At 43.4% G+C, this 25590-nt stretch overlaps 1 protein-coding gene across 2 annotated transcripts in view; it reads left to right on the plus strand.

Moving 5' to 3' along the window:
- The first annotated feature begins 17284 nt into the window (after positions 1 to 17284).
- Positions 17285 to 25590, plus strand: part of TOP2B (DNA topoisomerase II beta) — a 94354-nt gene continuing 86048 nt past the window's right edge. Inside the window, exon 1 of one of the 2 annotated variants that reach the window (XM_075827188.1) lies at positions 17285 to 17872. In XM_075827188.1, coding sequence (XP_075683303.1) covers positions 17810 to 17872 — 63 coding nt within the window. In that variant the 5' untranslated portion in view covers positions 17285 to 17809. The remainder of the gene's footprint in view (positions 17873 to 25590) is intronic. The other variant, XM_075827186.1, reaches the window with a different exon arrangement.

Genomic DNA, 25590 nt, shown 5'->3' on the forward strand with positions numbered 1-25590 from the left:
TGTGACATCACATGCAAGTGGTGGGGGCATGTGACTCTTTATGGCTCCCCCCATGGAATCTCATTACCTGGTATGGGGGGGGGGGCAAGCAGTGGGAACTTCCTGCTTCCTGGAAATACAGGATTTGTTCACTGCTTATGGCTTCCACCTCCGAGGGTGTCTCATTACCTGGTGAGGGGAGGGGGAAGGGCAGGCAGTGGGAATGCACTGGATGTGTCCCCTGTCTTCTCCCCCCTCCCCGGAGGGTAGGAATATACCCCTTTCTGGAGGGACAAATATATAGGATCTACACTCACATAGATATAAATATATAAAACACTTCCTTTTACACCGTCCCAAATAGCACCCAGATCAATGCTTTTTCAGTTGGTAGGTCACGTAAAAGGCTAAAAAGTGCCAGGGAAATGTCATGCTCCTCTTTGGGTTCTATCCATAGGTCCACATTTCAAACTAGTACTGGAGAGGCTGCCTCCTGGCAGGATCAGTCCGTTTCTTCTGGAGGATCCTGTGACAGAGTAAGAATAGGACATAGGAAAATGCGGATATTTCCTCTGGCGCAGCCGGTGTTGGATTTTTTTCGTTCTACTCAGTCAACAGACAAGGTGAGTAAAACAAGTCTTTATTTTGTACAAAACACAACAAAAATGTTTTGAGACCGGACAGGTCTCTTCCTCAGGTGATGTACAAGTGATTGAAATTGACAAACTCCCTGTTATATAGCTCGGGAGAGGAGTCGGCTTGGAAACGACTACTGGGTCATGTTATCGGTAAAAAAATGTATATGTATATATAGATAACATTTTTATCTATATATACATATAACTTTGTAGTGTAGATGTAGTACCTGTGGAAACAAATACAGATAACTACACTCAATTAACCCCTAAAAAAAGGTTTATAGTTTTAATGTTTTAGCCATTGAAGTGGGTATTGCTTTTTTATTTGGATATTTTGTGATTTGGATATTTTTGGCAGTAACATCTGTTTTTATGGTTTATAGGAGACCTGTGCCCAAGGGGATATGACTTCTTTAAGGTCTGGATCCATTTTCACGATACCCCCAGTGTTTCCTAAGTATTTCTTTAATTTTTTGATCTGATCTATCGAAAGTACCAATTAATCGTATAGGTTGTTTAGCCAATTCTTTTCTTTTTGGGACAAGAAGTTCTTCCCTCTTCTTTTGTTTTGCATGTTGATAGGCCTCTTTGAGGGTTCTTAACGGATAATCTCTCTCAAAGAATTAAGCTTTAACCCCTTCGCGCCATTTCACGTACAGTTACGTGATGGTAGATGGCCTTTTCGCGCATCTCCACGTAACTGTACGTGATGGAGATGAAGCTGGCTCAGGAGCTGAGCCAGCGACATCACCGCCGGGTGACAGCTGTATGTTACAGCTGGCACCCTGAGGTATCGGCCAGGACCGGAGCTAGCCTCCGATCCGACCGATTAACCCCTCACATGCTGCGTTCAATAGAGATCGCAGCATGTGAGGAGTTTATAGCCATCGGCACCCCAGCAACGTGATCGCTGGGTTGCCGGTGGCTGCAAAGGCGATCGGAGGGCTAATGCTTACCTCCCGATCAGCCTGTAACGGAATCCTCCTATGCCCCGTCGTCGGCGGGGCCCAGGAGGCTTCCGGTACCATCGGCAAGATGGCGCCGGCTCAGCTTCCGGCTCAGAAGCTGAGCCGGCGTCATCAGCAGTGGGTGTCCGCTGTATGTTACAGCGGACACCCCGATCTATCGCCAGGAACCGGAGCTAGCTCCGATTCCTGCCATTAACCCCTTCAATGCAGCGATTCAATGCAATCGCTGCATCAAAGTGGTGTGTATGCAATCGGCAGCCTTGCCATGCGATGGCAAGGCTGGCGACTGCTACTATGGCAACAGGATGCCTAACAATGGCTTCCTATCTGCCATTACGTTAGCCGATTAGGCCCCGCCCGGAGGTAGTGCAATAGGTAGTGCAATGTATTAGAACATCAAACAAACAGTTGGACCTTCAAGTCCCCTAGTGGGACTAAAGAAAAGTGTAAAAAAAAGTGTAAAAAAAGTAAAAATAAAAGTTGTAAAACATACAATAAAAGTTTCAAATAATAACACAAAACACAATCGCCCTTTTTCCCTTATCAAGTCATTTATTATTGAAAAAAATAATAAAGCCATACATATTTGGTATCGCTGCGACCGTAACGACCTGAACTATAAAAATATTATGTTATTTATTCCGCACAGTGAACGGCGTAAAAAAAACAAACTAAAAAATACTGACATAATTGCTATTTTTTGGTGACTTTGTCTTCCAAAAATTTTAATAAAAAGTGATCAAAAAGTCGCATGTACCTAAAAATGGTACCTATAAAAACTATAACTCGTCTCGCTAAAAATAAGCCCTCATACAGCTCCGTCGACGAAAAATTAAAACCGTTATGGCTCTCACAACTTGGCAACAGAAAAAAATCCATTCTCTTTACAAAAGTTATTTTATTGTGCAAAAAGTTGTAAAACATAAAAAGTGCTATAAATTAGGTATCATCGGAATCGGACGCACCCGCAGAATAAAGGTAACATGTAATTTATAATGCGTGGTGAACGCTGTATAAAAAAAACTAAAAAAATCACCTGGCCTCCCAAAAAAAAAAAGGATAACAGGTGATCAAAATGTCACATGTACCCCAAAATGGTACCAATAAAAACTACAGCCCGTCCCGCAACAAACCAGCCCTCATACCACTACGTCTATGAAAAAATAAAATTAGTCAAGGCACCAATAAATCAGGAAAGAAAAATATGTAGTTGTGCCGGCTCGAGGGGAACATTTCTTCTGTTTCAAGTGGCGAATTATCAAGGCCCCTAAAATTAGGGAACCAGGAAGGGGAGGGCCCAAACATATCTGCTGGAAGTGAGGGTGCCCGTATTATACCAGGACAACACTTTCCCAGCAAAATTCCCCAAACTTCAAAGGTGCGGAGTGTGGACCAAAAGGGGAATAAGTAAAGACCATTTATTAGTGCGACACCGGCCGGTGCAGAAAGGATTGTGTCACAGCATAACACACATCTATGGATTATTTTATTGTTTTTTTTTTACCCCACTATACCACCTGACTATGCCCCTTATATACTCCGCCCGCCTTACATGTACCCCGACATTATAAACGGAAACACCAGTAAGACTCCAAACAAAACTACTACAAGCAAAATCCACGCTCCAAAAGCAGAATGGCGCTACCTCCCTTCTGAGCCCTACAGTGTGCCCAAACAGCAGTTTACTTCCACATATATGGCATCGCCATACCCGGGAGAACCCTTTTAACAATTTTTGGGGTGTGTATCTCCAGTGGCACAAGCTGGGCGCCACATATTGGCATATCTATTGAAAAAACATTTTCACTCTGCAACATCGAGTGCACACCAATTTCTGCCAATCACCTGTGGGGTTAATATGCTCACTACACCCCTAGGAGAATACCTTGAGGGGTGTAGTTTCCAAAATGGGGTCACTTCTGGGGGGTTTCCACTGTTTTGGTCCCACAGGGACTTTGCAAATGCGACATAGCGCCCAGAAACCAATCCAGCAAAATCTGTACTCCAAAAGCCAAATGGCGCTCCTTCCCTTCTGAGCCCTACTCTGTGCCCAAACAGCAGTTTATGACCACATATGTGGTATTGCCGTACACAGGAGAAGTTGCTTTACAAGTGTTGGGGTGCTTTTTTTCATTTATTTGTTGAGAATATGAAACATTTTCAGCTAAAACTACGTCTTATTGAAGAAAAAGGATTTTTTTTTATTTTCACTGCCCAATTCTAATAAAATCTATGAAACACCTGTGGGGTCAAAATGCTCACTACACCCCTAGATGAATTCCTCAAGGGGTGTAGTTTCGTGAATCGAGTCACTTTTTGGGAGTTTCCACTGTACTGGTACCTTAGGAGCTTTGCAAAAGTGACATGGTGTCAAGAAACCAATCCAGCAAAATCTGTGCTCCAAAAGCCAAATGGCACTCCTTCTCTTCTGATCCTTGCCGTATGCCCAAACAGCCGTTTATGACCACAAATTGGGTATTGCCGTACTCCAGAGAAGTTGCTTTACAAATGTTGGGGTTCTTTTATTCCTTTATTTGTTGAGAAAATGAAAAATTTTGAGCTAAAGCTACATCTTATTGGAAAAAAAGGATTTTTTTTATCTTCACTGCCCAATTCTAATAAAATCTATGAAACCCCTGTGGGTTCAAAATGCTCACTACACCACTAGATGGATTCTTCAAGGGGTGTAGTTTCCTAAATGGAGTCACTTTTTTGGTGTTTTCACTGTTTTGGTCCCTTAGGGGCTTTGCAAATGCGACGTGGTCTCCGCAAACCATTCCTGCTAAATTTGATCTCCAAAAGACAAATGGCGCTCTTTCCCTTCTAAGCTCTGCCGTGTGTCCAAACAGCCGTTTATGACCACATGCGGGGTATTGTTTTACTCAGGAGAAATTGCTTTACAAAAGTAGTGGTGCATTTTCTCCTTTTAGTCCTTGTGGAAATTAGAAAAAATTAGCTAAACCTACATTTTCTTTGAAAGAATGTAGATTTTCATTTTCACGGCCTACTTCCAATAATTTCTGCAATAAACCTGCGGGGTCAAAATGCTAACTATACCCCTAGATAATTTCCTCAAGGGCTGTAGTTTCCAAAATGGGGTCACTTTTGGGGGATTTCCACTGTTTTGGCACCGCAAGACCCGACATGGAGCCTAAAATATTTTCTAATAAAAAGGAGGCCCCAAAATCCTCTAGGTGCTCCTTTGTTTCTGAGGCCGGTGCTTCAGTCAATAAGTGCACCAGGGCCACATGTGGGGTATTTCTAAAAACTGCAGAATCTGGGCAATAGATATTGAGTTGCATTTCTCGGGTACAACTTTCTGTGTTACAAAAAAAATAGATGAAAAATGAATTTCTGCAAAAAAAAAAAGAAATTTGAACATTTCACATCTACTTTGCCTTAATTCCTGTGAAAAATCTAAAGGGTTAATAAACTTTCTAAATGCTGTTTTGAATACTTTGAGGGGTGAAGTTTTTAAAATGGGGTGACTTATCGAGGGTTTCTAATATATAAGGCCCTAAAATCCACTTCACAACTGAACTGGCCCCTGTAAAAATAGCCTTTTGACATTTTCTTGAAAATGTGAGAAATTGCTGCTAAAGTTCTAAGCCTTGTAACGTCCTAGAAAAATAAAATGATGTTCAAAAAACGATGCCAATCTAAAGTAGACATATGGGTGATGTTAATTAGCAACAATTTTGTGTGGTATTACTATCTGTCTTACAAGCCGATACATATAAATTTAGAAAAATGCTAATTTTTGCAATTTTTCGCTAAATTTTGGTGTTTTTCACAATTAAATACTTAATGTATCGAGCAAATTTTGCCAGTAACATAAAGTCCAATGTGTCACGAGAAAACAATCTCAGAATCGCTTGGATAGGTAAAAGCATTCTGGAGTTATTACCACATAAAGTGACACATGTCAGATTTGAAAAAAATAGGCTGTGTCCTTAAGGCCAAAACAGGCTCAGTCCTTAAGGGGTTAAGATCACTTGCTTGCTCTATGAATTCTTGTTCATTGGAGCAGTCACGTCAAAGTCTGAGGTACTGTCCCTTTGGTATACCCCTTTTTAAAGGGAAGGTGTCACGATTTTATTTATTTTTTTATATGTAATTGCTTGTAGTATGTCATTAAAATATTTTTTTTTTTTTTGTGTTGTACATTTTTCTGTCTTTCTTTTACTTCTCTATGGGGGCTGCCATTTTTTTTCATCTCTGTATGTGTCAATTAATGACACATACAGAGATGGAATACGGCACATACATCCCCATAGAGAATGCGAACGGGAGCCGTTCAATTCACTATAGCATGCGCCGCTCCCACACAGTCCAAAAGGAAGGTCTTCGGCAGAGCAACATCCGGCGCCATTTTCATGTGGACCGGAAGCCGCGGCCGGACAGTAAGAGGACTACTTCCGGTCGCGGCTTCCGTCCATATGTTCAGAAGCAAGGACTAGGAGCAGAGGCAGCAGGAAAGTTATGTTTGTGTATGTTCGTGTTATACTGTGTGATTACCACTGTATCTAATCCTTCTACACTGTGCATTCGCTCAAAAAATGGCGGCACACAGTGTAGGAGGTTTGAACATTCAACCCCCTCCTTTCACTTGGCACTAGCCAGGATAAATTGTTTGAGGACACTAGAGCGAGTGTGTCTTCTCCAATTTTGCAGCATAAAGCAATGAGGTTGCTTTACCACATGCCAATGCTGCAATTTTGGGAATTTATAATATAATATTTCCTGACTTATGAAAAAATAAAAAAAATTAGAACAATGTGTAATCATTTATATACTAACAGTTTAACAAAAAACAAAAAATAAATAAATATATATATATATATATATATTTATTTATTTTTTTTCTAGCGACACATTCCCTTTAATGAAACGGGGTCATGACTTTCCCATCTTAAAAGGCTGTTTGTGGAGGTTGGTTTTCTATATATAGTTGAAACTAGACCTTTACCATTCTTGGATGTATATATTTCCAAACATGATAAACTTTGATTAGATTCAGATCTGAACCTCAGACCAATTATGTTTTTGTTCAATGCATTACTGTAGCTTACAAAGTTCCTTTCTTGTCCACCCCATAGGACAAACACGTAGTCTATAAAACATGCCCACATCAGGCTCGGGCGGTTTAGATGTTGGCGCTCGTCTGTAAATATCATAGTTTCCTCCCACCAACGCAGGTGCAAGTTTGCATATGTCGGTGCACATGAATTACCCATGGCTATGCCCCTGAGTTGGTGGTAGATACGACCATTGAAGAGAAAATAGATTTTTGTCAGTACAAATTTTAACAAGTCTAAAATGAAGGCATTATGTCGCTGTAGGTGGATCCCCCTTGTATTTAGGAAGTACTCCACCGCTTTTAGACCCATTGTATGGGGGATTGAAGAATATAATGCCTCCACATCAATACTGGCTAAGATGGTGTCATGATCAACCGTGACCTCATTTTTAGTAGTAAATTTGTGGTATCTTTATTGTAGGAGGGTAATGCCTCTACGAAGTTTCTCAAAACTTTGTCTATGTAAATACCGACATTTTGTGTTAATCCCCCTATCCCTGATACTATTGGGCGTCCCTTTAAGGTGGTAGTACCCTTGTGAATCTTTGGAAGGGCGTAGAATGTGGGGGTCTGTGGTTTATCGATAGCCATGAATTTGAATTCATTTAAAATCAATGAGGTTTTCAATTCTTGCACGGTTTAAAATCCCAAAAAGTTCCTCTTTGTCCTTGTGTACAGGATTCTCTTTGAGGATTTCATAGCTCTCCTTGTCATTTAGGATAGTTTGACACATTTCCATGTAGTCATTTCTGGTAAGGACCACTGTATTTCCCCCCTTATCAGAGGCCTTGAAGATGATATTTTCATCCTTTTCCAACGATAATAGTGCTAGGTGTTCTTTTCGATTGAGATTAGATGGTTTTCTAGAGGTTTCAAGTCCTGAAAAACATCTATTATGGAGACATCACTTATTGGGGGCATTTTCTGACTTTTCAGTTTGCATTGGGTAAAGGGATTCTCTACCCAATGCACCAGCCTGATGAAGACGCCGGTCCGGCGTTGAAACGCGTAGCATCTTTCGTATAATTTTATCCTCCATTAAACATGAACTTTGGTTCATTACATTATTAAGCAGCGCCATTGTGGTCCCTCTTTTCCCTTGTTCCACTTGATCATTACCGGCAACTCCTTATGGTCGTTGCGTATGGGACCAGACTGCAGCCTTCTTCCTCATGACACAGTGTACCTCCAAGTGTAATACCTGCCAGTATTCACATTCATAAGGTGAGCACGTATTCATTTCTTGCTCTCCCACATTACCATACTTATCTGCACTATGTGGTGCCGTGTCTATTTTACTTTGTTTTAGTACATCTGGACTACATAGGTAAGACTACCATGGAATAGAGAAGGAGGATCCTGGAACATCTAAGGGACATCAAAAATGACAGCGACAAACCGGTGGCCAGACATGTACATTTAAATCATGGGGGGGGGGGGGGCGGGGAGATGCAAAATGTGTCAAATTTACAGCCATTGAATTAATTCACCCATCAGCAAGGGGAGGAGATATAGACACAGTTGTTCTCCAAAGGGAGTCCAACCGGGTACTTCCGCACCCCATGGATTAAATGAGCAATTAAACTTTTCTTGCTTTATTTAAACCTCTCCAGCAGCTCATAAAAAAAATGAAAAAATGACAGAGGAGTCACCTTTAAAAATGATTCCCAAATATCAATAGCTCAAAAAACAAGTTATATATACAAAAGGGCTACGGATAACTTAAATCGTTATCTACTATTTTAAGATTTACTACCTTTGCTATGGTCTAGAATCTGAACAACATAAAAAATGGTATTTGTATATGAAGTTTAAAAAAACCACGTTTAAAAACAGATGGTTACTGCCAAAAATATCCAAATAAAAAAAGCAATACCCACTTCAATGGCTAAAACATTAACACTATAAACGGGTTTGTAGGGGTTAATGGAGCATAGTTATCTGTATTTGTTTCCACAGTCAATACATCTACACTAGTAGAAAAGTCAAATACCCCTCCCCTCTCTCCCAAACTTACGAAACACTGGGTCTGATTCACAGAGTGAATGAATATGTCTATGACGTTAACGGACCTTCTGTTTGCGCGGGGGCGGGTGATCCCGCGGCATACTGTAGTGGCTCACTGTCTGCAACAGGAGGCACAGAGCTAGTGGTTCGTGATTTTGGTGAGAGGAGCCAAGCGGTGCAGAGATAGTAACAGGCACCACCCAAAGGGGAGGTGCTCTGGGCTTGGCGGCGTATCAGCTCCAACCAACAAACACTCCTCCGGATACGTCACTGGGGGAGTGCTTGATGAGGGAGGGAATTACCTGTTTAAATAGCAACTAAAAAAACACGTGGGCGAGGACGTCAAACGCCGGAAGTAGCGTACATTCCAGCACTGGGGAAACAAGTGCTGTGAGGTATCCCTGCCACTGCAGAAGAGCGAAATTTTAATATAGCTCCAACCTAATTTGAGCCTCTAGTTAAGGGGGTCATCTGGCCTCATCGCCACAAGGAAACGCGTCGGGAGAAGGCAAGGACTGATTGCCTAAATATAAGAAAAGAATAGGTGAGGTTTCTCAGTCCCCAGCCATAGGAACGGAACGAACTTTGACAAACCATGGAACGGGTAGGAGGGTTTACAACCCCATAGATATCAACATCTATTCTTCTGGGAAAAACACCATTCATATGTATTGAAATCAAATGGAGCACTATTTACACTCAGCAAAAAATGTTAATACTATCAGCATAAAATTTACGTAAAATTACATTGAGTGTGATATATCCTTCATGATAAAAGGAGAATTTTTTTGTTGTGAAAAGTTTTGTCCTTGTGAGTTTTTGTATTGCACACTTTAAAAAAAAAAAAAAAGGATGAGTAAAAGTTATATTTTAAAACAAAAAAACTAGTCCTATTCCAGTGATTTGATTACACATTTTATTAGTCCTCCTAGGGGATTTGAACCAGCGATCGTTAGATCACTGGTACAATATACTGCAATACTAATGTATTGCAGTATATCATCATTTTTACAGGCATCTGTTAAGACCTGCCACAGGCAGGAATCATTGACCACAGGAATCATTGACCACAACTCTCTGGATACGGTCCTTGGGACGATTTTCAATCCGATTACAAACTATATTTTCTAAACCTATAGACCTTAATTTACCCATTAGGTATCTTTTGAGGAACAGTGTCAAATGCGTTTGTAAAGTCCAAAAACACTATATCCACAGCGGCCCCTCTGTCAAGGCTTCTATTTACATCTTCATAAAAACAAAATCAGGTTGGTTTGACAACTTCTGTCCTTAGTAAAAATGTGCTGGCTGTCACTTGTAATACTATTTTCTGTCACATATTCTTGTATATAGTCCCTTAAGTACTCCTCAAAGATTTCCTCACAATCAATTTTAAGTTTACTGGTCTAGAATTACTTGGGGAAGACCTACAGTCTATTTGGAAAATTTGCACCACATTTGCCCTGCGCCAGTCCCTTGGCACTATATCCGTCACTTAGAAAATATCAAAATGTTCTAGACATGGATACAGAAAAAACTGAACGGAGTTCTTTAAAGAGGCTCTGTCACCACATTATAAGTGACCTATCTCCTACATAATCTGATCGACGCTGTAATGTAGATAAGTGGTTTTTATTTTTAAAAACTAGAATTTTTGAGCAAGTTATGAACAATTTTAGATTTATGCTAATTAGTTTCTTAATAGACAACTGGGCGTGTTTTTACTTTTTACCAACTGGGCGTTGTACAGAGGAGGGTATGATGCTGACCAATCAGCATCATACACTTCTCATTGTTCCAGCCCAGCTTCTTTCACTGCACAATCACACTGTGCTGTGGATCATGCTGGGCTGGAACAATGAGAAGTGTATGACGCTGTTTGGTCACAGAGCCTTTTTCACATTTATTTAAATTGGACCATATCTACATTAAGTAAATTCTGTATATTAATTGATGTATTAACAGCACTGGCGCCAGCTACATCAGCTGCTATTTCTTCTGTTGTATAAACAGAGCTAAAGAACCCATTTAGTAACTCTGCCTTCTCTTGATCTCCTGTGACCAAATCCCCATTACCTCTAGTTAGTTGTCCTACACGGACGTTGATTTTTTCATTTACATTACTGTGCAAAAGTTTTAGGCACTTCTGGAAAAATGCTGCAAAGTAAAAATGCCTTCAAAAATAGAAGAGTAAAGGTTTTTTTTTGATCAGTCAACAAAATACAACGTGAATGAACATAAGAGAAATCTAAATCAACTCAATATTTGGTGTGACCACCCTTTGCCTTCAAAATCACATCAATTCTTCTAGGTACACTTGCACAAAGTCATGGATTTTGTAGATTTATAGTCAGATGCATGATCAATCATTTATACCAAACAGGGGATAATGATCATCATTTTCATATGTAGGTTGAAACAGTCATTAACTGCAACAGTAACAGCTCTGTAGGAGGTTTAAAACTGGGTGAAGAACAGCCAAACTCTGCTACAAAGGTGAGGTTTTGGAAGATAGTTCCATGTCACAGGTACACCATGGCAAGACTGAGTATAGTAACAAGAGACAAGGTAGTTATACTGCATCAGCAAGGTCTCTCCCAGCCAAATATTTTAAAGAAGACCGGGGTTTCAAGATGTTTTGCTCAAGCACTTTTGTAGAAGCACAAAGAAACGAGCAACGTTAAAAACAGTAGGCGTAGTGGTAGGCCAAGGAAACTTAGTGCAACAGATTAAAGACACATCATGCTTACTTCCCCTCAAAATCAGAAGAAGTCCAGCAGTGCCATCAGCTCAGAACTGGCAGAAACCAGTGGGACCCAGGTACACCCATCTACTATTCAGAGAATTCATGGAAGAATTACGGCCAAAAAGCCATACCTTTTGGTGCGGAAACTAGGTCAAGCGACTCAATTATGCACAAAAACATAGGAATTGGGGTGCAGAAAAATGGCAGCAGTTGCTCTGGACTGATGAGTCAAAATTTGAAATATTTGGCTGTAACAGAAGGCAGTTTGTTCGCTGAAGGGCTGGAGAGGGGTGCAATATTGAGTGTCTGCAGGAAACAGTGAAGCATGGTGGAGGTTCCTTGCAAGTTTGGGGACTGCATTTCAGTAAGTAGAGTTGGGAATTTGGTCAGGTTTAATGGTGTCCTCAATGCTGATAAATACAGGCAGATACTTATCCATCATGCAAGACCATCAGGGAAGCATCTGATTAGCTCCAAATTTATTCTGCAGCAGGACAACGACCCCAAACATACAGCCAATGTCATGAAAAACTATCTTCAGCGTAAAGTACAAGGAGTCCTGGAAGTGATGATATGGCCCCCCACAGAGCCCTGATCTCAACATCAAGTCCGTCTGGGATTACATAAAGAGACAGAAGGATTTGCGAAAGCCTACATCCACAGAAGATCTGTGGTTAGTTCTCCAAGTTGTGTGGAACAACCTCACTGCCGAGTTCCTTCAAAAACTGTATGCAAGTGTACCTACAAGAATTGATGCTGTTTTAAAGGCAAAAAGGTGGTCACACAAAATATTGATTTGATTACGATTTCTCTTCTTTTCATTCACTTTGTATTTTGTTAATTGATAGAAAAAACAAAACTATTAGCGCTTCTATTTTTGAAAGCATTCTTACTTTGCAGCATTTTTCCACAACTGCTTAAAGGGAATATGTCGCTAGAATTTTTTTTTTTTTAGTTAGACAGTTAGTATATAAGTGATTACACATTGTTCTAATTTTTTCACAAGTCAGGAAATATTATAAATTAGATTCTAATTTATAATATTTCCTAACATTTCCATGTGCTGGTCACTAGAGGGAGCAATTCCCAAAATTGCAGCATTGGCATGTGGTAAAGCAACCTCATTGCTTTATGCTACAAAATTGGAGAAGACACACTCGCTCTAGTGTCCTCAAATAATCCCCCCTCCTTTATCCTGGCTAGTGCCAGGAGAAAGGAGGGGGTTGAACGTTCAAACCTCCTACACTGTGCATTCGCTCAAAAAATAGCGGTACACAGTGTAGGAGGTTTGAACATTCAACCCTTTCCTTTCTCCTGCCATTAGGATTAGATCGTGGTAATCACACAGTAGAACACGAACATACACATCACATACACAAACATAACTTACCTGTTCCTGCCGCCGCTGCTGCCTCCGCTCCTAGTCTGAACATATGGCCGGAAGTAGTAGTCTTACTGTCCGGCCGCGGCTTCCGGTCCACATGAAAATGGCGCCGGATGTCGCTCTGCCGAAGACCTTCCTTTTGGTCTGTGTGGGAGCGGCGCATGCGCCGTTCCCACACAGACGGCGTACGCTGTAGTGAATAGAACGGCTCCCGTTCGCATTCTCTATGGGGATGCATGTGCCGTATTCCATCTCTGTATGTATCGTTAATCGACACATACAGAGATGGAAAAAAAAATGGCAGCCCCCATAGAGAAGTAAAATAAAGAAAAAAAAAAAAGTACAACTCAAAAACACAAATAAATAAAATTTATTTTAATGATATACTAAAAACAATAACATAAAAAAATAAATTTTTCGTGACACCTTCCCATTAAAACTTTTGCACAGTACTGTATATACTTAAGAGAATTTTTGGGATTTGATGTGCTTTCTTTGGCCACCTGCCTTTCATTTTGTATTTTTGTTTATTTAATCACCTTTTTACAGATTGAATTTATTTCTTTGTAATCTTCAAAGGCTAAGACCTTATTCACACGACAGGGTTTCCCAGCCGGGTGACGGCCGTTCATAAATCGGCCATCACCCGGCTGCATTAGGAACAATAGACCCCTAATGGGGCTATTCACCCGACCGATTTTTTGACGGCCCGGGAAACCTGGCCGTCAAAAAAATGGTACATGCCCTATTTTCAGCCGTTTACCCGGCCCCCATAGAAGTCTATGGGGCCGGGTAATACACGGCCATCACCAGAATGTGTCCAGAGTGATGGCCATGTATTCCGTCGATTGCGCTCTCTCTCCTCCTCCTCACAGTGCATGGACACAGCGACGTCACTCACTTCTGAAGCGTAATCCCCGACACCTTGGCCGGGGATTCCGCTACAGGAAAAGTAACTACTCTGTCCATATATGGACACAGCGACGTCAATCACTTCTGAAGCGGAATCCCAGACACCTTGGCCGGGGATTCCGCTACAGGAGAAGTGAGTGACTACGATGTCCATATATGGACACAGCGACGTCACTCCCTTCTGAAGCGAAATCCCCGACACCTTGGCCGGGGATTCCGCTACAGAAGTGAGTGACGTCACTGTGTCCATATATGGACACAGTGACGTCACTCACTTCAGAAGCGGAATCCCAGACCCTGTGGCCGGGGATTCCTCTCCAGGAGAAGTCGGTCACTAAACTGTCCATATATGGACATTGAAGTCAGTGACTTCTCCTGGAAGGGGGGGGGGGAATGGGTGCAACCTACAGGGGGCAGAGTGGCATTATCTACAGAGGGCTGTGTGTGGAAACAAATTTAAATGAAATTCATCCGATTTTAAAGCGGACAGGGAAAAAAAACTGATGCAAAACAGGTCAAAATCAGCCGTTAAAAACGGTAACACGGCCCGGAACAGAATGTATACGAACTGGCCGGGAAAAACGGCCGATTTTATTGGCCGACACTCGGACCCTGTTGTGTGAATGAGGCGTAAAGCTGTACTCTCAGATTAGAATTTTTTAATTGCCCTTTTTTCGTCATTTATCACCCTAGGTGTAAGCCATGTTGGCTTTAATTTTAGTCATTTCTACGTGTTACCTATAGGAATAAATATCAAAGTGTAATTAACCAAAGTAAACTTTAAGAACTCCCAATTAACATTTGTAACATCATTTATCCCCAGTCTACGTCCTGAAGCACAGCCCTCAACCTGGGGAAATTGGCTCTCTTAAAAATAAGTTTGTTTTTTTACAGTTCAGGCAAACTTAAATTCTATTGTGGTCACGGTTTCCGAGGTTTTCATGAACAGTGACATTCTCCACAAGCTCAGCATTATTAGAAATTACCAGTTCCAACAGAGCGTCAACCCTAGTCGGCTCTTCCACAAACTGGCACAAAAAATTATCCTGCAACAAATTTTTCCCCCTTGCCAGTTGAAGCAGAACCATGCCCCCAATTAATATCTGGGTAGTTAAAAATCTCCCATTAGCACTACAGTACCAGCCTGTGTAGCCCACTCCATTTGTTTATATAGCTTACCTTTCATCTCAGTGATGTTGGAGAGTCTAGAGATTAGACCAAAAATAATTTATTTCGCTGTTTACCTGATCACAGGGAGAGTACATTTCCCTATAGACATCCGCGATGCATTACCTCTACATACCGATGACAAAAGCCTACCAGCGTTTCCTATGCTTCACGATCAGTTCTCAGTATTTCCAGTTAGTCCCACTCCCGTTCAAGCTCACCACAGCTCCCAGGGTCTTCACCGAGGTCCTGGCGGGGCTCTTCTGCGCCACATTCTGCTGTCATTACTTACCCAGACGACCTCTTGGTGAAAGCTGCCCTCCAGAGGACAACCTTTCAGTCTCAGCATCATCCTTGGACAAAGTGAATAGATTTGAATGGATCGTCAACAAAGTGAAGTCTTCCCTAGACCCAGCAAAGCGCACAAAGTTCTTGGAAATTATTTTTGACACCCAAGGTTCACCTCCCAATTGAAAATATCAGGGCCTTTCGAGCCCGTGTCGCTAACCTTTCACAAAACACTCAATTTTCATCAGTTTGTATGCGGGTGGTGGGAAAGTTGGTGTCGAATCAGGAGGCCATCCCTTATGCCCAATTTCACACGTGGCCTCTCCAGAGGACAATTCTCACGTGCTCGGACAAATATTAGGGTGCCTTGCACAAGTGGATTCTACTACCCTCTCGGATTTGTCAGGAGTTACTATGGTGGGAAACCCCACAAGCTATTTATCAGGGTTGTTCCTTCCTCCCCCAGTCAATCCGGTTGGGGAGGGGTCATTGCCCTTTACACGGTTCAGGGCACTTCGTTGCCGGAGAAAGGAATGTTACTGATCAACCTTCTGGAATTGAGAGCCACGCTTCTGGCCCTCTCCCATTGGACCGCACTTCTCCGGAAGGACGCTAGAGCATGGCGGCGGCTTATTCCCCTCTCCTCAATGTAAACACATGCACACTTCATTCAGGGATATATTTGATCCAGACAGCAATAATAGTTCTGGATTCTGTGCTATTTTTGCTGTCAAAAGTGATGGAACCCCCAAACGAAACGCCTAAGTTGAGGTGCGGTACTTGACAGCCGAGAGCTTTACACAGTTTCACAGCTAGCACAGGTAAAGCTCATTAAACCTGCAAAACCATGTGCATCTTTTTACGTGTTTTTCTCGGCCGCACCTCAACCGCAATGTCGGAGTACACCCTAAGGCTCTGTTCACACTTGCGTTGTAGTTTGTTTATAACAGAAATCATAATGCATAACCAGATCCAGCACACGAAGGATACCAACGGCGTCTGAAGGTCACGCTGTCCGATATTGCATGAACCACTATCTTTCTTATCAAATTTGATGGACTCTGCAACAAAACCGCCAACGAATAGTCTAAGGGCCTGTTCACACAGAGTGTTTTGATGAGCTTTTTGGAGCGGAAACCCCTACACAAATCTCGTCAAAAATGCCTCCCATTGATTTCAATGGGAGGCGGTTTTCTCCCGCGAGCGGTAAAACCGCCTCGCGGGGGAAAGGGACATGCCTTATCTTCGCGCGTTTACACCTTTGACATCAATGGGAGGCAGAGAGAGCGGAGTTTTTTGCCCTTTTTTTAGGCTATGTTCACACAGAGTATTTTGGGGGAGGAATATCTGCCTCAAAATTCCGTTTGGAACTTTGAGGCAGATATTCCTCTCCCTGCACGCCGATTTTCACGGCAATTATCGCGCCGTTTTTCGCCCGCGGCCATTGAGCGCCGCGGGCATAAAACAGCGAGAAATACGCTTTCTCCTGCCTCCCATTGAAGTCAATAGGAGGTCGGAGGCGGAAGCGCCCGAAGATAGGGCATGTCGCTTCTTTTTCCCGCGAGGCAGTTTTACCGCTCGCGGGAAAAAGACGCCGACGCCTCCCATTGAAATCGTTTCTGCCGAGTTTTGCGACGCGGCTTCCGCGTAAAAAAACTCGGCAAAATACCCCGTGTGAACATAGCCTTTTAGCACTCAATGGCCGCGGGCGAAAAACGGCGCGAAAATCGCGTCAAACGACGTGCAGGAAGGACAAAATTCTGCCTCAAAATCCCAAACGGAATTTTGAGGCAGAATTTTCCTCCTGCAAAAAAACTCCGTGTGAGCACAGCCTAAAAGAACACAGCGTTAAGTCCTCTCCTCTGCACACAGCATATATGCTAACCTTTATTAATGTCCCTTTGTGCCTCGGTTCCACAGCGCCTTCATGCCCGTACAGCCCGGGCACAGGCGGCACTTCCACACGTTCTATTATTCCTGCTCTAACCATTTTATCCCTTGCCGCTACCCCAACGTGACTTCACGCTACTTCGTATTCCTGCCCTCCCCTCCTCACCGTCGTTGGTCCCGCCCCCTTCTGACATGACGTCATGTACCCGGAGCGTCGCTATTGGTTGCCCCATGTTCCCGGGCACCCGTGTGTAACTGCGGAGAGCGGAAGCGGCGCTCTGTATTGTCTGCGGGAGGAAGAGGAGGGGGAACCGGGGTCAGCTCTGCAGACCAAAGCTGGGCTCTCCGTTCCACACAGACGGTGCCTGCGTCATTGATGCCTCCGGTCCACATGACGCGTCCTCGGCAGCCGAACTGCAGCGGGGGGCTGTAGCACGGAGGCACCGTATTTTACCCTGTTTTTATACTAATTTATTATACAGAGAGCCTGGCTCTTCCCCGAACGCCGGAACGGCACCACACAGACTCTGGCAGTGGTTAGGCCGCATTGCCGGTGTGAGATAAGAGCAGCACGGTGGGCCGTACACTCGTATGTGACTAAGAAAGGCTCCGACAGAAGGGCGACCATTCTGCATCTGTAATACTACAGCTCCCTGGTAGTGGGGGAGGAGCGCCGCCTCACAATAGCCGCTTCTCGCTTTTCTCTCATTTATTAATACGCGTTTACTGCAGTTCTTTGGGAGGAGGAAGATGTCTAAATCCAGCGGAGGAGGAGCAGGAGCTGGAGGAGGGACAGGGGGGCTCACCTGGGTGGTAAGTAATGGAGGTCCTTTATGTGTGGAGGAATTAAGTTATTACTGTGGGGTAATCCTTGCGGCGCCACCTACTGGTGGGGAAAAAGGAACAAGTTGTCAGAATTTTAACAAAGGTGACTTTTGGAACAATGGGGTAACTGCACTGTGGGTTCACATAGGTCTGGTTTTGGCAATGTTTCAGATCCAGGTATTTCCCATGACAAACATTTAAAATGTATGATTAGGATATGCCATAAATTTACTGACAACTGAGAGCCCCCCCCCACCAATCTAAGAACGAGGTGCCCTGCTCTGGGTGGAGATGTGGCATCGCACACTTAGAGTGACAGGAGTGGGCACCTGTTCTTGAGATTGTCGCATGTCTGATTAGACAATTGTGGCCTATCCAAACGATAGGCCATAGATGTCGTTAGTATAGACTTTCTAATATAAGAAGTTCAGTCCCTGAGCGCTGAATGTGTAGTATTTACATACGTCTCGTCCATAGGTAACATTCATACAACAGTCCTTGATCATATGGTCAGGACACTGGAATAAGATTTGTCAATCTCTTCTACTTTCCTGTACTTTATTCTGCTGCGGAATTTTCCCCACCGATCTAGTGCAGATGCTCCGCTGGTCCCCACTCTGGTCTTTGTTTACAGGCTGCCAGCGATGAGGTGTTGTACTGACATGTGACTAATGCAGCCAATTACTGCTGTACATACTAGTATCAACGCTGAGCGCTCAGTCATGATGCTAGTATGTATGGCACATGACCAGTGATTGGCTGCAGCGGTCACGTGCCGCTGCGGCTCATCATTGCTGGCAGCCTGTAAACAAAGACCAGCGGCGGGACTGCGGAAGCATCTGCGCCGGATCAACGGGATTGTATAGGTGGGAACTGGTTGTTTTCGAACGTTTAATGCTTTAAACACAGCTGCTCTGTGTATATATTTTTTAAGGGGGACTTGGGGAATATAACAGACACAGCTATCGTACGCCTCATGCACATGGAGTTTCTGCTACTCTTTAGGGTATGTGCACACACACTAATTACGTCCGTAATTGACGGACGTATTTCGGCCGCAAGTCCCGGACCGAACACAGTGCAGGGAGCCGGGCTCCTAGCATCATAGTTATGTACGATGCTAGGAGTCCCTGCCTCGCTGCAGGACAACTGTCCCGTACTGTAATCATGTTTTCAGTACGGGACAAGTAGTTCCACGGAGAGGCAGGGACTCCTAGCATCGTACATAAGTATGATGCTAGGAGCCCGGCTCCCTGCACTGTGTTCGGTCCGGTACTTGCGGCCGAAATACGTCCGTCAATTACGGACGTAATTAGTGTGTGTGCACATACCCTTACATTGGAGCTGTAGGGACTGTGTGCCGCCTTATGGTTCCTTCATACGGGGATATATGAGGATATGTTCACACGGGCTATAAACAGCCTGAAAAATCGGAAGCAGAACGCCGCCAAACATCTGCCCATTGATTTCTGTGCGAATAAAATGCGTTCTGTTCCGACTGACCGTTTTTAAAAAAAACGGCCGCGAAAAAGACGTGCATGTCACTTCTTCAGCCGTTTTTGGAGCGGTTTTTCATAGACTATATAAAAAAAAGACTGCTCCAAAAACGGCCGTTAAAAACACGGTGAAAAATGCGACTTTGAATAAAAAATGTCTGAAAATGAGGAGCCGTTTTCCCTTGAAAAGTTTTTTATTTTGTGTGTGCACGTACCATTAGGCCACGTTCACACGACATATGTTCTGGCTGAAAAATAAAGCGTTGATTTCAAGAGAAAACATCCTCTGACATCCAGGTGTTTTTGGAGCTGATTTTCAAAGCATCTTTGATATTTACAAGTGTGTTTTGAGACTTATTTTCTACATGTTTTTTGAAGTGTCAATGGGAAATGGGGGAAAATAAAATTGTTAAACGCTTTAAGAAGTGACAAAGTGTATTTTTAAGGATTTTTTTTTTTAAAAATTCACCAGCTTAAAAATACACCTCATATTAACTACAGTGTATTTCCCTTCAAAATCAAAAGGGAGCTTTTTGCAGGGCGTATTTAAAGCGTGTTTTGCAGCACAATTAGGCTATGTTCACACGGGGTATTTTGCCGCGTTTTTGACGCGGAAACAGCGTCGCAAAACTCGGCAAAAACGGCCCGAGAACGCCTCCCATTGATTTCAATGGGAGGCGTCGGCGTCTTTTTCCCGCGAGCAGTAAAACTGCCTCGCGGGAAAGAGAAGCGACATGCCCTATCTTCGGGCGCTTCCGCCTCTGACCTCCCATTGACTTCAATGGGAGGCAGGAGAAAGCGTATTTCTCGCTGTTTTATGCCCGCGGCGCTCAATGGCCGCGGGCGAAAAACGGCGCGATAATTGCCGCGAAAATCGGCGTGCAGGGAGAGGAATATCTGCCTCAAAGTTCCAAACTGAATTTTGAGGCAGATATTCCTCCCCCAAAATACTCCGTGTGAACATAGCCTAAGAGCGTTTTACGCTCTAAAATACGCCTGAAAATATGTTGTGTGCCTTATAGAGATTCTCCCCTAGAAGCATTGGTTTGGTGCCTCTGATAAAACATTGCACTTATTTTTTTCTGTTCATACAAAGTCTAACAGAAAAATATACATATGCCTCGATATGAAATCAGAGGTTCAGTGGGGTCCGATAGACTTGAATAAGCACCATAGTAGAGTCTTATGGATAAACAGAGTTGTGAGATTTTAGTCTATGGGCTATAATGGCTTCGCTATGTAGCAGTGTATTAGAATACTTTATATTGTTTATAGGGGTGTTTGACGGCTCTTTTAGCTTCACTATACCAATGTGAAGTATTGATGATCAGCTTTGATAAATTTGCAGCTGTTATCAGCTACAGGGTATGTGCACACGATGAGAGGCTTTTACGTCTGAAAAGACAGACTGTTTTCAGGAGAAAACAGCTGCCTCGTTTCAGACGTAAATGCTCCTCCTCGCATTTTGCGAGGCTTCTCTGACAGCCGTAAATTTTGAGCTGCTCTTCATTGACTTCAATGAAGAACGGCTCATATTACGTCTGAAAGAAGTGTCCGGCACTTCTTTTGACGAGGCTGTATTTTTACGCGTCGTCGTTTGACAGCTGTCAAACGCAGACGCGTAAATCACAGGTCGTCTGCACAGTACGTCGGCAAACCCATTCAAATGAATGGGCAGATTTTTTTGCCGACGTATTGTAGCCCTATTTTCAGACGTAATACGAGGCATAATACGCCTCGTTTACGTCTGAAAATAGGTCGTGTGAACCCAGCCACAAGCAGGAGCCAACTGAAAAGTGCTTAAAGCGAGAGTTCAGCTGTGGTCTTAAGCTGGTATTACACGGCCCGAAGTGGGCCATTCAAACGATCGCCGATCAACAAGACATCTCATTATTTAAATCGGTCGTCTCCGTACATTATTATCATGTTGGCAGCATGTCTCTCTGTTTACACAGGGAGATGTGCTACCGACAATGATAAGTTTCTGGATTTAAAACTATAAAATCAGCCGATGGATGAGTTTACACAGGTCAATTTACATTTGCCTGATAATTGGCCAGTGTAAAAGGGCCTTTAGACTTAGGCTGAGTTCACACGGGGCGGATACACCGCGTAAAAACACGCAGCATTTCCATCCTGTCTGATGCGGTGGAATTCCAGGCAAAAAAGCGCACCAAACTGGTGCAGTTTTTCTCTTGGAATGTCCACTGCGAAACATTGTAGCATAAAGCTGGCCTCCTAGGAGGACGTCTCATCCCAGGAGACCGCTGCAGCCTGTGATCACATGGGATAAAGCGTCATCCCAGGAGGCCGGCCCTCTGACGTCATTCAGACGGGCCTTCTGGAATGACGTTTCATCCATGTGACCACCGCTACAGCCTGCGATTGGCTGCAGCGGCAGTCACATGGGATGAAGCGTCACCCCAGGAGGATGAAACACAGACTCCTAGGTAAGTTTAATATTTTTTTTTGTTTTCTGAGTTCCGCCTTTTGCGGCGTGATCGCTGCGAATCCGCCACAAAAAACAACTGCTATTTGAATTCAATGGGGAAATCCCACAACATATGAGCACTGTTTACATAAAGACAATTGACATGCTGCGGAATGAAATTCCGCACCGCCGGTCAAATTCTGAGCGGTATTTTCGCTCCGTATTTACGCAGCGTGTGGATGAGATTTGTTTTACATCATCCACTTTGCTGCTACTGTATTTGCTGCGGATGTTCTGCAACGAATTCCATTGTGGATAATCTGCAGTATTTACACAACGTGTGAACTGGCCCTTATATCTGTAGTAAGTTACTACATTTGGGTAGTGCTTATGTGCAGTTTAGCACAGATGTGATCAGGGCTGAGTAGGCCCCATTCACGTTTGTGGACCACGTTTAGCACATATCCAGGGAAAACCTGAAGCATACGTTAAAAGTAGGCAGTGATGGATGCCTAAGGCTTCGTTCACATTTGCGCCAGGGCTCCGTTCCGACGGAACATCTGAGCTTTCCGTCGGAATAGGTTTCCGTTCATCACCATTGTTTTCAATGGTGACGGATCCGCTGCTGATGGTTTCCATTTGTCTCGGTTGTGCAAGGGATCCGTCGTTTTGCAGGAATAGATAGCATAATCAGTCGACGGGGACCCTGGCGCAGATGGGAACGAAGCCTACCAGTGGCATCTGTCACCCATAGACGATTATAGTCGACTACACTATTGATTCTGTCAAAACGGCGGAACCCTTGCACAGCGGAGACAAACTGAAACCATTGGCACCGGATCAGTCACCATTGAAATCAATGGTGATGGAAACGGAAAACTTTTGATTACTGTTTGTGTCAGATGTGAATGAAGCCTTACCTATAGGCTTTCATGTTAAAAAAACACTGCTCGGTGTACCTTTTTGTTTTGCGGGATCCTGTTGTATGGAATAGCTTAGTTTACAACGCTGTTCCATACCGTAAAAAAAATATATACCGATGTTTACGAGCCAAAAGGACACTCTTGTAGCCCCTGTCGGGCTGATGGCGCCCTATATACACGTTGAGCATGTACGCCTGAGCATTCCCTGCATACATTTTAAACGTACATCACAAATGTAATGTGAACAGGGCCTTACTGTAAACTTTAGCTGGAAAGACCGGTTGATATGCTTTCTTTAGAATCAGATTATAAGACCCCTAAAAACATCAATAGAAATGTTAACCAAAAAAAAACACTTAAAAAATGAGGCGCCAGCGGCACATTCTTAGGTGTGTTGACTGCTTGGCTCTAGGGATGTGTCCAGCCCTGTTCTAAAGGAAGACGGAGTCTGAAATCTAATTTGTGTCTCATCATAGGATGGGGCTACTTCACTAGGAATCTGAATAGGACGAGCTGTAGTACCAGTCACAACCTTTTGCATGTACGAGCCCATGTGCCTGTGTAAACAACACTGGGTGCAGCATTCATGTGAAGACCGCGCCACTGCCCTTTTATCACTTTGATCGATTGGGCTCCCGAAGACCCCCACTGATCAAACATTGATGGCCTATAATTAGTATACGCCATCATTGTTAATATACTGGTGAACCCCTTTAATGAAAAATGTGTTATTGATTTTAAAAGATTACCTAATGTTTACATTGTTAAAGGGGTATTCCAGATGTTCACATTTATTCATTCAAACGGGAGACTTCCTTCCAGTCATCGGTTCTTTTAAGGCCATGTTCACACCGGGCAGATACACTGTGTAAATGTACACCGCACATTTGTCCTGGAACCTCTGGGAATTCCGGCCGATGAACCACACTAAATTGTGGTAGAGTTTTTCAGATGGAATCTCTACTGCAGAAAACTGTGGTTGAAGACAAAAAAAGTTTATACTTGACCCGTTCTCCATATTTTTAGTGAAGGTTTCTTCTGTTCTCATCCAGCCCGGCCTCCTGGGATTACACTGCATCCCGTGTGACCGCTGCAGCCTGTGATTGGCTACAGCAGTCACATAAGATGAAACGTTATTCTAGGAGGCTGGCCTGGATGGAAAACAGAGGAACTCATCGCTATGACAACTGAAAACGGGGTGAGGATTACTTTTTTATTAATTTTTAAACAAAAAAAAGTTACGGCAGAACCCCAGCTGTTCCGCCGCACACATCGCAACATTTGCAACTTGTTGCGGGTTTTACCTCCCTATTGAACTCAATGGGGAAAACCCACAACAGAAAAGCAGCGATTCCAAAGCATAAATTTGAATGCAGCGGATTAAAAAAAAAAAAGGCGCTACAGGTCGATTTTTTTATTTTTGCCAGATTTTTTTTTTCCCTCAGTGTGTGGATGAGATTTGTTCAAATCTAATCCACGCTGCTGCTGCTGTAATACGCTTCAGATTTTCCGCAATAAAATCTGCGGTGTTTACACTGTGTGATCATATCCTAAGGTCGGGTTCCCCCAGGTCGGATACGCTGCTTAAAACTACGCAGTGTAACCAACCTAGGACCCGCGACACATTCTGTCGGAAAAACCGCAGCATATTTTTCGGGCGGAATTTCCCCTGCGGTAGGAAAAAAAAACTTCGTACTTACCCCGGCCGTAGTCATGGCGACGCGTCACTCTGAGGTGCAGTCCAGCCTCCCGGGATGTGATCATGAAGGTCGGCCTGGAAGAAAAACAGAAGAAAGCGTAATCATGGCAACGCCCGGGTTGCAGGTATAAGTTTTTTGTTTTTTTCTGAGTTGCGATTTTTGGGGTGGAATCGCTGCGATTCTGCCACATAAGTCGCAACACTCGGCTATTTGTAGCAGGTTTTACATCCCAATTGAATTAATTGGGGAAAACCTGCAACAGAAAAGCAATGAAGACGCAGCATAAATTTACATTCTGTGTGTTCAAAATCCGCACCGCAGGTCAATTTATGAACGTTTTCGCTGCATATTTTTTTTCGCAGTGTGGGCATGAGATTTTCTAAATCGCATTCACTTTTTTTCAGAATTTGTGCACAGAATACCATTTTGGAAATTCTGCAGCGTTTACGCTACATGAGAACCCGGACTATAGTATTGTTTGTTTTTTTTCCTTTTCATGCCTGCAGACTCTTTGAAGACACAGGTTCTACTTTATGAAATCTAGGACAAGGGGGGGCACATGTCTTTGCCTGCTGTAATTTTTTATTTTATTTGTTAACCTGCGTATATCTGATGTGGTCATCACCTTCAGGGTATGATGTGCACACGACAAATTTTCAGGCGTAATGGAGGCGTTTTACACCTCGAATTACGCCTGAAAAGACAGCTCCAATACATCGGCAAACATCTGCCCATTGCTTGCAATGGGTCTTACGATGTTCTGTGCAGACGACCTGTAATTTTACGCTTTGCCATCAAAAGACGGCGCGTAATATTACGGCCACGTCAAAGAAGTGCAGGACACTTCTTGGGGCGTAATTGGAGCTGTTTTTCATTGACTCCAATGAAGAACAGCTCCAATTACATCTGTGAAAGACGCATCGATAAACGCAAGTACATGCAATTACGTCTGAAATTCAGGAGCTGTTTTGTACGGAGAACAGCTCCGTAATTGGTGTTGTCGTGTGCACATACCCTTACTTTTCCTTTGCATTGGTTTTCCAATCTGTGCAGAAATGTCTTCCGGCTCTGTTGGATTGTGTGGCGACTTCTTGTTCTTTATTTTACCCTAGCATTTGCTGCATGTGGCAGTACACGGAGTGCCTACTAGTCGGTA

Source organism: Rhinoderma darwinii, chromosome 5 (genome assembly GCF_050947455.1).
Source record: "Rhinoderma darwinii isolate aRhiDar2 chromosome 5, aRhiDar2.hap1, whole genome shotgun sequence".
Classification (NCBI taxonomy): domain Eukaryota; kingdom Metazoa; phylum Chordata; class Amphibia; order Anura; family Rhinodermatidae; genus Rhinoderma; species Rhinoderma darwinii.